The sequence below is a fragment of the Sylvia atricapilla genome, chromosome 4 (assembly GCF_009819655.1).
Source record: "Sylvia atricapilla isolate bSylAtr1 chromosome 4, bSylAtr1.pri, whole genome shotgun sequence".
In the NCBI taxonomy this organism is placed as follows: Eukaryota; Metazoa; Chordata; class Aves; order Passeriformes; family Sylviidae; genus Sylvia; species Sylvia atricapilla.
In genome coordinates this window covers 60,939,834-60,953,949 of record NC_089143.1, presented here as the reverse complement: position 1 = coordinate 60,953,949, position 14,116 = coordinate 60,939,834, and the positions used below count along the sequence as shown (strand labels likewise).

Below are 14,116 nucleotides of genomic sequence, written 5' to 3'. Positions count from 1 at the left end.
TATCCCAGAGTATAAAGCACAAAAATTACCAGCCACATGATTTAAAAAAAAAAAATTGCTTTAGTTTTAATTAACAGGCAGGAAAAAAGTTAATTTCAATAGTGAAATGGCATCTCTGTCAAAGAATGTGTTTTCTGCTCAAAGATCGTAACAAAATCAGGAATTCATTGTCTGCAGTACAGACAGACATCAGCAAGAGGTATACAAAAAAATCAAAAATAGAAAATTTTACTGGAAAACATTTTCTAAGGGAATGTATTCCACCTGCATGAAAACTATCAATTTCTTCTAAGCCAAGTGAGAAACACTTTAAATCTGATCTCTCCCAGGCCAAGAATCCTTAACAGGCTGGTGTATAGTGGGTGTTTTCAAGGTGCAGGACAGGAGGCCAGACCATTTCTAGAGCCTTTTCTTACCCAGGAATAAAATCCAAGAATGTTTTCAGGATAAAGGACCTACTAGGAGGTCTTAGAAGGCGTTGCACAGCAAGTAGTCCAGACTCAAAGTACGTGCCAGCTGCACCAAGCTGACCTCTCCAGTTTCTGTCCAAAAGGCATCACTTGCCTCTATTTTCCCTCATGCAGTTTTTCTGTAGAGAGTGAACAAGGCATCTCCACCAAGTCACTTGTATTCTTAGTCAGACCTCTTCTGCCTCAGGGAAACTTGTTGATAATGAGTTGATTGTGAAATACTTTTGGCAACCACGTTGTTTTACTTTCCTATTAAGTTTTTTGGACCTTATTCATTTTGTGCTGTTCCATTTGTGACAGTGAATGGGATATTTTGGCATTTCTAAAAATTTGAACACATCCATAAGAAGTCAACATTAGTCTGTGCTGAAGGGGAAGGCGTGAAGTTGCCCCAAACCTGAACAGTTTGGAGAATGCCAACAGCTGAACAATGCAGGATACTCCAGAAAACAAGTGACCAGGATAAACCAAAATGGTTCCAACACACATATGCAAAACTTAACTTCTTCCAAGACTCACACTCCCACTCAGGGGTGACATAATACAAAACAGACTGACACTGTATAAAAATACACCATGATTTATTGCAACATTCCTCTCACTGGTTTAATAATGATTTGAAAGAAAAACAGCAATAAAAAATGTTTTATTACTATTGTAACTCTTGAAAATCTTGTAATCCACTCGGGTTTCCATGTTGGCCTTGCTGCTTGTGCCTTAGATTCAGTCACTGGGACACTGTTCACTGCTGGTTCTAAGCAAAATGGATCGTGCAGGGCTTATCTGTTTCAGGTTGGGTCACAGATCATGAGCAGGTGCTGTTGAATCCCAAGGATTTTCCCTCTCCTCCACTGGCCTCTGGTGAATTACAGAACCAGAGTATCCTTGGATACCTCTTTTCTGCCTTCCCCTACAATGGCAGCTGAGTCTCTTCAGTGGTGGCCCCATTATTATTTCTATTTCAGCAGGTATGTCCTCTGATTCCCAGTGCAAAGTATGCAGGCAGGACCTCCTGTTTCCTTTCACAGGAAGAAATTACACACGTTGTCCTCAATCACTGTGCAAAGTCCTTTCTGATGGACGTTAAAGCTTTAGGATATTTTTTATTTTTCCTCTGGCTGCACTTTTCCAGTTTCATGGCTACACAGTTCTCTAGATGAAAGAAACTTATCTTGGCATCTTAGGCTGGCGCACTCACTTCCAGATCACTCGCTTCTCCACTTTCTGTCTTCTCATCACACATGGCAGGCTCTACCATCTCACTCAGCCATTGAACTGTGAGCAATCCTTGCCAGTTCTGGCTGCTTAAGCAAAGTCACATGGAAGTATATGCTGGCAAAGTCCAGGAATACTCACAGGAGGAACAGCAACAGATAGGTGACAGTTAGAAATGTTAGTCAGGAATAAGACACCAAAAAGTGCTTGTGTGCCCCATCTTGCTGGGGTTTGCTGATTTAAGCCTCACCAGTGACACAGCTAAATCTTTGTGCTTCCCAGCTACTCACAGGTGGACAACACTGACCTCACCTTGGCTCTCTGCAGCTGTCAGCACACTTCACACAGCAATTGTGATTCAAATGCCTTTCTGTCATTACTCCAGATGTGGGGTGGTGAGCCAAACTGCAACACCACATGTTTTCTTAATGCAGTCCAAGCGCCTCTATCCTCCACTGGCTGCTCCATCACATTCTATTTTTGAGAAGGCGTCATACCCTTACCAGTAAAGACTTCCAGCTGTTTATTTGGTTTGGGGTGGGTTGGCTTTTTTATTTTGGCAAAGTCTTTCAAGTCAATCTGTTTGAACTCACAGGATTTAGTAGACTGACTCACTTCCCCTCTTAAGAAGCTCTCCTCATTCATGTCTTCTTCTGCTGATAAACAGGCAAGATAAGAAAAGCACCCAGAGACACTGAACCAGGCACTCAGCATTTTGTGCCCCGATGGGTAGCAGCCACTGTAAGGACATCTCAGTAAAGCTCAACACGAGCTTGACAACAGCCAACTGTGTAACCCTCTTAAAATTTGGCAGCCAGAAGGGCAAGTTATCTTTGAACTGTCCTCAACCTTTCCAACTGGAATTATCTTTGATAGATCCAAAAGTAGCTCTGGATTCTCACACCAGTCCTGCTGGTAACATCATGAGACACTGAAATCTATTTTCAACTATTTGTCAGCCTGTCCCTGCAGCGCACCCTGGATGGTTAACGAGTAGTTGGGCAGTATGTGCATTTCTCTCTGTTTGTATCTCAGGCTTATGCTTTTTAAGTAGCATAGAAAGGCTTTGCAGGTTGCATATCTGACAAATTCCCACAACTAGCAAATGTGGGAAGCATTCACTGTAACCAGAAGCCAAAAGCTCAATTAAATTATCTTTCAACTTGTAACATCAAAAAGTCCCTAATGTACATTTACTGAGCTGGTCAGTTTATTAAAAACAAGTTATTTATTGCAGCTACCATGAATGAATTGGATAGGCCGAGAAATTTAAGTACAATGTATTTCAGAGACCTTTTCTTGGAAACTGAAATGTTTTCCATCCTGTCTGGGCAAAACTGTTATAAGTCAGCACTGACAACTTCTGTAAAGGGGCTGCAGAGTCAAGAAGCTCTTACCCTATCTTTGAATGAACTCTTCATCACTTCAGTGTGTTCAGTCTCCAGCCCATCCACAACAGTTAGGGAACTTTCAGGTAGGAAATAAATATATCCTTGCCAGTTCCTGCCTACTCCTTCTACCCTACACCAAGTGTTCCTAAGTCTTTAACAATTCCAGCTACCACTTACTGTGTAAGAGCTTTAAATCTTCCCACAGGGACACCTCACCTTGCTGCATGGATATGGAAATACCTTGTGGGCTTTGTCCCAGCCACAGTAAAGTGCGCGTTTCTTTAACAGCACAGGCCACAATAGGATCATGTTTTTAACTTCTGCTTAATTTGAACGACTGTAATAATGTAACTGTTATTTTTAACATATTTTGTTAGCCCTGTCTTACAGTCTGGCTAGTAAAAATTCATCTCTAGAATGTACTGAGATGACAGAAATACTGAATTGAAATTTTTCTAAAGGAATCTAGCTAGACAGAAGACAATCAAAATCATCTCTTCTTACATTCATCCATGTCTTAAAATCCACTTGTCAGCCTGGTCTTCCCTCAAGCACTGCATGTACCATGCAGTTTCTTTTTAAGTTTCAGGTTTTGTTGAAAAAAAATAAATAGAATAAATAATTCTCAAAGTGACATGTGACTACTTAATCAGAGGAGAACAGACAAAAGCCCTTCAGGCCTTTTTGACTTATGAACCCTAAGCAATCAGATCTATAGTAGTAGCTTTTCAGATATGGGTTCCATCACTCATGGAAGTATCTTACATTTGTACTATCAGGTCCCATTTGCAGGAGACAGACAGGTTTGAGCTCACAAGGCAAAAGGAGGCAATGCAATTTACAGCGCAGCTTTGCAGGTAACCACGGGCTGTACTTACCTGGCTGTAGTTCTGATGGTGTTATCTTTATTGTGGTTGTGCTCTTTGCTCACCTTTTCTGCAGAGGAACACACGTGAGTTTTGTGATTAGCATATGTCATATGTTCTCTATCAGATTTTATTCAGCAGAACTATTTTAATGCTTTCAGGTAACAGCATAACCTTGGGTAATTTAGGGTAAAGGGCTCCAACATGATTGGAGAACGGGCATGACTTTATTTAAATTAAAACCCAACAAGTTTTTTCAGCTCCACATGTCAGTGTTAGAGCTCCGTGCAGAGTGTGTGACGCAAATGTTCACTGAACACAGCGCTGGTCCCACTGCCTTTGTGAGAGATGTGGTTCACCTTCTTTGCCAGGAGAGCTGCATCCTGCAGCCACTGGCCACTCAGGCCAGGAACTGCCATCTGCAGATTCTCCTCTACAGGGATCAAAGCAGTCGTCACAAATTATTTAATTAGCTCTCAAAAATACAGGACCTGAACTCTGGCTTTTCCAACTCAGTTGAAATACTGTGAACCTGACCTGGCTGCCACAGTGCTTTAAAGCATATGCAAACTACGGGGGACATTTGGCAAGGCTTCTGTGTTCCAAGTGTGAGGGTAGGAAGGTTCTAACTCCTATTAGTTTTCAGCCCTGGTGATCTCACAGTTTCACAGAACTTTGGGGCAATACACACGAAAAAAAAAAAAAATCTCATTTTGCTCTTTAAGTTCAGCTACTGAGCAGCCGCACTGGGTTTACCTGACAGCTGGAAGAGCAGCTCAGAGGCCATCTTCACGGATATGTCCTGGCTGAAGAGGTTTCTGTCGGGGAGCAGGCGGCCCTCGGGCGCCTTGGGGACGTCCCGCCCCAGTAAAGTGCTGTAGCCGACGCTCTGGCCGGCCGGGCTGGGCGACACCGCCGCCTGCGCCTCCTGGATGTCCACTTCCATCGGCTCCTCCTTTATCTTCACCGTCTGCGTCTCCTTGAAACTCTCGGCTGCAAATATGTATTTAAAAAAAAAAAAAGGGAAAGAATAAACAACCGCCATAATTATTTAATTAGGCGGTAATTTTTCAGAGTGCTCAAAGCAGAAATCACAATTACCAAGTCGTAATTTGTGTACGGCATCCCTGCAAATGGGAAGGGAAGCAAGCAGCTGACAGCCTCAGTATTCTTCTGGCTGGTATAAATAGAAGCAAGCTCTTGAAAATAATTTTTCAAACTAGAAAGCAGAAAACAGTTGCATATTTGCAAATATGAGAGTTACATCACTTTCTATGAATGCTGCGCGTGTGATGACACACCAGTTAGTGAAGCTTTGTTCCTATTTATTAAATGAAGTTGCAGCTCCACACCAGCCCTCCTAAGGTGGGCACTGAGGGCCTCTTACAAACTCCACATCACTCTGTATCAGCAGAAGTACCAGCACCCACAGAAGGGTCAGTATGGGGACAGGGGCAGAGGAGGAAACCTCATCTTCTCCTCTTCCACTCTCTTTCATGGAAAATTCCAGACAACCATGTGAAGAACCTGTTACACCTGCACAACACCTGTTACACCTCACCTTTCGAGGTGAGAAGAGTATTCTGGGGCTCATCCTTCTCTCAAGGCTGACAGATATTCTCTCATACACTACAAGGTTCCTTAACCTTAATGAACAGTTTTCTCAAGTCCATATCCTCCCCTCCAGTGTCCCAGGTATAGCAAACAAAACCACAGTCTAAGAAGCCAATTTCTAGTTCACTTTCTACACTTGGGATTCCTTGGGTGTTGGCAAGGCCTCCGTGTTCCAAGTGTGAGGGTAGGAAGGTTCTAACTCCTAGTAGTGTTGATTGTCCTTGGGTGTTGATTTCTTTGGTCTGGCTGCAAGGTAAGTAATCATTTTTTAGTCAGAATAAAAGCCCTGAAATCTCAAAATCAAGGCTCCAAGGTAATTTGTTTACTACACCCCAAATACCTACACAGACTTTCTGCTGTGAAAAGAGAAATTGAAGACCTCTAGAATTTACTCTCAATTTAGTTTCAGAAAAAAGCATGATTTTTTTTTCCTAGTGATTTTAATTCAGAGCACTCCTGAAAGGGCACTGGTATCATGGCAGAACTCCCCAATGAGGTGTTGCTTCTGCTGGCTGGATGCTGACCAGAAACTCCAGAGACAGACAGCATAAAAAAGGCAATATGCCTGGAGAACCAAGAACATAAATAAATGCATGAACAGAGTTAAATACCAGAAGGGACACCCGGGTAAGGAATCATTCCAACAAAATTTGTTTGCCCTTTTTTTCCCATCCTCTCTAACTCACGTGTGAGTGTGTCAGCTTCAGATTTTAATTCCAGTGTGAAAGATTCAGGCCTTTCATTTTCAATTATCCAATACTACAATGGATCTCAGAGGCACCAAAACATCGTTTGGTTATCCCCAAAAATGTTTTCAGCTTCCTCAGCTGGTTGGTGTCATGTTATCTCCTCCAGCAAAAGATGGAGAGAATCCCTTTATCATGAAGGCATAAGCATTCTACCTAAAATTAAACTGATATGTATCACCAAGTCCTTTTTCATTACCTTGGTTTTTGCCTCTCTCCACATTTCTGGAGTAGAGAAAAAGTGGCTTTACTTCCTACAGCTCTTTAAAAAAAAATAAAATTGAAGCCAGGAGATAAAAGCCACTTGGATATGTTCCAGGAACAATTTACATGAAGTGCTTTCAATCTTTTCTTATGACATTTCTTGACCTTTAAAAGACACATATAAACATTGATAAAAATCTTTACCGTCTACTATCCACAGATACATCTCAGTCTTCAGAAATTTTTATAGTGAATTCTCAGCTGAAGACCAGTCAGAAATATCATAATGCTTTTTTTGTCCTGTTAAGAAGATTTTTCTCTTTTTTGAATTTTGTTTAAAACTTCCATTACTCTCTTATTATAAAACCACAGAACCTTGCATCTGTGTTTAAAAGTGTAAAAATAGCATGCTGTGCATTGAGAGTGAACACAGAGCAGCAAAGGAACGCATCAGGTAACAGTGTCAATCAAAAGCTCAGGTAACTCCGCAAACAAATGAGTTCTTCAGATGTCTGACAGACTGAGCTCTGCACCCAGCTGCCAAATTTAGGTGCAGAGTCAAGCTGACCTTTGCTGCTCTTTCTGCTTTTAAAATATTCTTTCTATTTCTGTTCCTGCTCCACACAGTTTAATTCCCTGTCCTGCAAATGCTTTTGTATCAGACAAACTGATAGGACCCCAACTAAGGCAAGAGTCAAGCAAGACCAGTGACCTTCTCTCCCTCACCACCAGCCAGCACTGCAATTGCCCTAACTAAATCTACATATTTGATCATTTCCTTTGACCTTTATCTTCTCAGCTGCACCCTTTTAATCTGACAGAATGTCCCTGCCAAATGTGAATTCTGTCATACTCTAAATTGCCAAAGCAAACACACAAAGAGAAGACTGAAGGAGGGTTTCAGGAATGAAACCCTAATGAAAGGGAAACACAGTCAGTCTGTCCCACAAGCAGCAATCACAGGCATAAAAACCTGCTGCGCTAGATCTTGTGCTGGTCAAATACTGTAATTAAGGTTATGCCCATATCTGTCTCACCATATAGGCAAACTCCAGCTTCTTGAGGATTATTTTCCCTTCAGTGCTGTTCATTGTGGAGTAAGGTGATAGCCCCCTTATTTCTTTACATAGGTATCTCACATGGTTATAGTGCAGCTAAACTTTTTCAAGTCAAGTACAGGTACACAAAAAGGTCTCCTGCTTTAACTAATGAAATCATTGTATCTTTGACTTTTATAGCAGACCTAGCAGATGAGCTGGTTAAATAATCTGCAATGTATCAGAACATGAAGTCAGTCTATGACAGGTTTTTTTCTTCAGGTCAGATTTCTATAATAGTACAGCAAAATCTGTGGGCTAAAAAGACTCAAATAGCTCAGAAGTATCCAGACCATGATCTCCAAAACACAGTCTACTATTCACTCAAAACTAACCTAGGTGAGGCTCAGAATAACAGCACAGCAGTGCTGAGACTCTTCATAGGGCAAAAGATGAACTAAATCACCGAATATGTCCTTTTCTGCTATTAACTTTGTGATACAGAAACACCTTAACAAAGTAAGAGGAAACTATTTCATACATGGAGATACTTTATCAAGCCACAGAGATGCTGTTTCTTTACAGAGCATTGTAACTTTTAATCATTTTATCGACCAAGGTCTTAATGAATGTCATCCTATTCACATTGGGTGAGACAATTTTCCACATCAGAGATGAAAAAATAGAGTACTGGACAGGCTTGTTCTAGGAGGAAGCAATTTCTTCCACAGTTTTCAGGTTCTCTGGAATTCACAACTGCAAGTAGTGATATGTGCTAAAAATCCCTCCGAACCTAGAACACCAGAAATGTAGAACAATACTTGTGCTACCTAAAAGCTCAGGATACAACATTGGTCTCTGAAGGCCTGACAGTGTCACCTCTATATGGTGTAGCAGTAAGAGCACTTCTGAAATTTAGTCTCAGACAACACCATTCTACAGCCTAGAACAGCGGCTGGCAAGTTCTAGAAAGACTTTATTCCCTCTCCCTCAAAGTTGAGACCATCACAATCCAGCTCCAATTGCGCACAAGATCAGCAAAGTGCCCTTGTGGCGTTCAAGGCCCACATTATCAGATCTGCAGCCATCAGGCAGAGGGAGGAGATTCTCACCCTTTGTTCTGCACTTGTGCTTCTGCATTTAGGGTATTGTGCCCTATCTGGGGCTCCCCCAGTACAGAACAGACACCGAGCCCCACAGCATGTTCAGGGGAGGGCAACCAAGTCAGAGGGCTGCTGCAAGACAGAAGAGGAGAACAGCTGTGAGAAATGGGTTTGTTCAGCCTCAAGAAAACAACACTAAGGGGACTTTATTGCTGTCAACAGCTCTCTAAGGAATAAAGGGGAGGTGTAGAGAAGCTAAAGTCAGACTTCTCTCATAAATGCACAGTGATAACAGACAAGCTTAAACATGGGGAATTCTGTTGATACATACAGGAAAAAGAATTCCCATCAGGATGGGGAAATACTAACACACATTGCTGAGAGAAGTTGGGTTCTCCATCCCTGAACACATTCTAAACTTGGTAAGACCCTCAGCAGCCTGCCTGGTGTGACCTGCTCTGAGCAAAGGTCTGGAATAGATGACCCTGGAGGTCCTCTCCAAACAAAATTATTTAATGAACTTTCAGCACTAGGCCAGCTGCTGGTTCATCTTGCAGAACTTTCAAGAGGAAGATAACACTTGTTCTAACGCAGGACTAGAAATTTTTCTTAACGTCCACTCTGAACTTCTCAAACTTCCCCTTCTTTTACCATCTACCAGCAGGCAGAAGAGTTTGACTCCACCCCTCTTCCAAGTTTCCGTAAGTAGGTGCAGGCTGAAATTAGACTGGCCTTTAACTGCTCTGTGCCAGACTGAAAGGCTCGGTTCCCCCAATGCCTCGCAGCACAGGGAAGCCAGGACCTGATGGACCTGATCAGAAGGTTGGAACACTTTCCCTGTGGAGACTGAGAGAGCTGGGGTTGCTCAGCCTGGAGAAGGGAAGGCTCCAGGGAAACCTTAGAGCAGCTTTTCAGTACTTAAAGCAGGCTTGTAAAAGAGGTGAGGACAGACTTTTTAGCCTGTTGTGACAGGACAAGAGGCAGTGGTTTTAACCCAGAAGAGGGTAGATTCAGACTATATATAAGGGAACAATTTTTTACAATATGAGTGTTGAAACATGGGACACAGGTTGTCCATCCCTGGAAATGTTCAAGGTCAGGTAGGATGGGGCTCTGAACAACCTGATCTTCAAGAAGATATCCCTGCTCATTGCTGAGGAGCTGGACTGGATGACCTTTAAAGGTCCCTTCCATCCCAGACCATTCTGTGATTCCATGCAGCCCTCACATGCCCGGTGGGGACATTGAACGTACCCTTCCTAATGCAGCAGGCTCTGTTTTTCCTGTTATTTGAGATAGAAGTCAAAGGTAAGGGACAGATTTCATAAAAACCACAAGTCACACCATAAATATTACTTTGGCTGATACAACAGCTATCCAATAACCTTGCATTGCCAAAATCAAATGACTATTTGTTAAATCCTTCCTGTTCCTTCCCACCATTTTATTTAAAACTTCACCCTGTGACTAAAATTCTAAGCTGCTCATATTTGCTGAAATGCCCATCAGCTTTACAAATCAACTTTATGAATCAACTCAGAGAAGAAAGCTTTTCCCATATGTCTCACAAATTGGACTCATGTACCAGTCTCCACAATAAAGCAGACAGGGGTAACTAGTGGGTCAACTTGTACCAACTTCAAGAGCTTTCAGCACGGAGAATCAGGCGTTTTGTTATGCTAATTGCTCTGATTTGCTGGAAATAAACATGCCCTAAAACAGCTTAAATAAAACCTCAGAGGTAAGGAACAGTTGGCGAGCCCTGAAGGTTCTGCCACAGAGACACAACAAGGAACATCTGACATTCCCTAGGGCGCCGTGCTTGATGCTTTATTTTGCTAGTATTTTTTTCAAACTGCTGTTTTATATAAGACAATGTCAATGAATCAATGTAACAGGATCCTGCATTTAAAAAATAAATCATGAAATAGCTCATATTTATTAAACTGGAATCCCTGAACTCCCATGTTACAGAATTTTGCAACTACAAGCTGCTTCACAGAAACGCGATCCAAGATAAAAAAGTGGAGCAAATTAAAACCATTGACTAATTAGAGTTGTGATCGGCATCTGCTGCCCCTTTCATTTAAATGGTAGGGTGATGGTGCTTGCCTGCAAGACCCTACTTGAAGAACCTGGTTAAAATAAAAAACACCAAAAAAAGCCCCAACAAAACCCACTTGGCAGCGTTTAATCTGGGAATGTGACTTGCCATGCTTTGCCATTTCTCTACTTCCCATAAAGAAAGTCTTATTTCAGATCATACACTTCCACATTTACATTCTGGGCTCCTACAGAAGCCCCAAGGAACAAAAGACTTCCCTGTATTTTCCCTTCTCTGCCTGTTATCAAGGGTTTCTTAGCAGGGATGAAAGCCTTGATAGCTCTCCTGCAATCAATCCAGGTGCAGGCACTCTCACGAGGTACTGGGAACAGGGATCTCCAAAGACTGCAGCCTAACTCCACACAGGCACTTCCCAGAGCAGTCCACAATGTTGTGGAAAAGAAATATGCAGCAAGATTAGTTCTGACCTTTATCTTATGCTAAAATTGTACTATCATTCTTTTCTCCTTGCTTTATTCTTTTTAAATAGTAGTTCTAATCCATGTTTATTTCAATTAAATGTATGATATAGTGTCAAAAAATTAACTACAAAGCATGAAATACGAAATTACCATAAACATTTTTAAGTGGATAAAGGCTTAATCAAAAAAAAAAAAAAAAGTCAAAAAACCCATCACACTCCTCCTCTGTAATAACCAGTTGTTCCAAAAGAGGAACTATCATGTAATAATTAGATGATAATAAATGGAGTTGATCAGGAATGCTTTTGGACTCAGTTGTAGGCAGCACCTCACTTTGTGTGCTGAGGTCATGAAGAAAGTCTGCACTAATTGCATGTGCTGACCCCAAGTTAAAGACACTTTGTTGGTACTGGTGTATTACAAGAGAACACTCTGTGACCTGAGGATTGAAGAAAAAAAATCCAAAGGAACCAAACAGTACAAATGTCATGCACTTGCTTGGGCTAACAAGGAGAGGTGCAATACATGGGGAATTGACCCATGAAAAAAAGAGAGGAGAAAAACAACTCCAGTTATATGCAAAATGAACACACTTCGAACATCAGATACATCTGAAATAAAAGTAAAAGTGATTCAGGCAACACTTCTAGGAAAGACAAGGACATACTGATGTCCCTGGGTAAAACCTGACCTAAAAAATACTAATATCTGGGATAGATTTTATACTCCTCCACCAATACACTCATTTTTGGACGAGAAGCCAAAATACTGTATGCTTCTAAAAGCTAATACATGCCCCAAACATATCAGTAGCATGACTATTTCAGCAGAAAATGAGTTTTTCAGCTCTAACACTGGCATGTAAATGCAAATATTTATTTTTAATTTCAGTCTCCTCTGAAATCTACCTTTCAATTTACAAGACTGAGCGTATGAAATCGACCAGGAATCACTGAGGGCACCACTTAGTTAAACATTTTGAGAAATAAATTAGCTTCTCCATAGAAGAGAACTGGTAAAAAGGTATAAAAACAGGTGTATTTGAAACATATTACTTCCATTTGTTCTAACAGATTTTATGCAATATTTTATGGGAATTTAAATTCTTGCAGGGATGGCACCCTTCCAGAAAAGGTTGGGAGCAATCCACTATCTCCTCAAATCTGTTTGCTTGACAGTGGATGGAGTCTCAGTCAAGACTTAGCAATGGACAGAATTCCCAGCTCACCTTTGTGCATTCATACAGATCACGGTGGTGACTTTATTTTCTTCTGTAGATTTGAGAATGCTCAAACTTTGCCTGTTAACTTCCAAACACCCTTTCTTTCAAATGGGCATTTGATTCATTCTGAAATAGCAGCTTGACTGTTAGGAAGTTTTGTCCTGGCTGTTTGGTTGGAAATAGGTTCTGTCCAGATGTGCCCAAAAGACATGAGCCCTCTGAGCCTGGACAATCCTTTGGAAGAGGTGTGAGTAGGCATCAAGTCTATGAACTGTGGGTTAGAAGACCTGAATCCCAGGGGAACACAGGAGAGAAAGAACTGCTCTAAAAGGTCCAATTCCACCAAAGTAATGTGTGGGGTAAGGGCCTGGATCCCAAACTCTGGTCATGTTGCTAGAAGCAGGTGTCTGAAGAGCCCTTCAGCTTGAAAGAGAGTCTTGTCTTGTAAAACTAAAATAGCTATGTGTGATTTTCTCTTGTTTCCTTCCATCTGCTTCTACAATGGCAGCTAACAAACGTTCTTGTAATGTTCTACAACAGGAAAAGATGTTTATTCTTCTAACTTTTCATATCTCTAGAGTAATTTCTGAGTGGCTGACAACGGGCTGGTGATTTGGAGTAAACTTACCCTACAGTATGCACCAGACCAAACCAGCCTCCAAAGCTGGAAAGGATTCCATTATCCTGTACAGCTAAGAGCTGGCAACACAGCACCTCTGTTTGGGAAAAGAGAGTTCCCAGTGAAAAATATAAACCAGTTTATCTTTCACATGGAAGAAGACAGCAAGGTCTATGCCCAAATCCCAATGGCTCCCACCCTTGAGGCTGAAGCAATCAGCAATATTCTTGCTCAGGGGATAACAGCAGGATGTATGTTGGGAATGCAGAAAGCACAACACTGTTATGTTGGAAATTCTTTGCTGAATTTGTTTGTGATGCAGATTTTGGTGATTAGTATTACGCAGAAGAAAGCGAAAATAACAAAGCATGAACATAATCCATTCAGTCCTTACCAAGCATATAGAGAATCTGGAAGGACTTGACTTAAACCCAGTTATAAAACATACCAAATCTAACAAGGGCACTTGGCTGAGGATTTCCCACAGAAAGTAAAATGTCAAGATGTACTTGTTCCAAGGCCACACCCAAGATGGATGATGGGTCACATGTCTTCACACTTTTATAAAAGTTACTCGTCCATTGGAGTTAATTGTCCAGTTACAGCTTCAGGTCATGAAGTTCCATCCTCCCAGATCACTGTCCTCAATTTGTGTTTATTCTTTTTGGACCTGAAGCTGTAAAGGCGTCCTTGGTTCTCTTTGGGCTGGAAAAAGATTTTTTTGTCTAACTAAACTGTGAGGAGAACTTGCTAACACTTCATATGAAGTTCAGAGTTACATGCTAATGCAGTACAGAATCTGGATAACATCAAAGCTAAAACTTAAGGCATCACCTTCTATGATTCTATAAAGAAGTGGCTTAATTGTTTAAGTAAGTTCTAAGTCACCAAAACCAGGCTGCAAAATTGCTTATGGAAGGTTGCAAAGTCAACAGTGATATGGGAGTGTTCTACCAGATAAAGTAAATACTAAAACAAAACATAATAAAAGAGGCTAATAATTTTAAGATTTTCCTTTTGTAGTTGTCATGCATTAAACTCTATCTCAATGTTTTCCTCTCTAGTTTCTGCCTTAGATGGTAATGCAGGGAAATGCAATTGTC

At 41.3% G+C, this 14,116-nt stretch overlaps 1 protein-coding gene across 5 annotated transcripts in view; it reads right to left on the bottom strand.

Moving 5' to 3' along the window:
* The window catches only part of ZNF827 (zinc finger protein 827), a 112,369-nt gene that overhangs the window by 32,482 nt on the left and 65,771 nt on the right, over positions 1-14,116 (bottom strand). For all 5 annotated transcript variants that reach the window (XR_010743482.1, XR_010743483.1, XM_066318072.1 and 2 more), the window contains 2 exons: positions 4,699-4,935; positions 3,955-4,012 (listed from right to left, as the gene is read on the bottom strand). Coding sequence is in view for 3 of the 5 variants with exons in the window: in XM_066318072.1 (XP_066174169.1) it covers positions 3,955-4,012; positions 4,699-4,935 (295 nt within the window). In the remaining 2 variants the exon portion in view is untranslated. The remainder of the gene's footprint in view (positions 1-3,954; positions 4,013-4,698; positions 4,936-14,116) is intronic.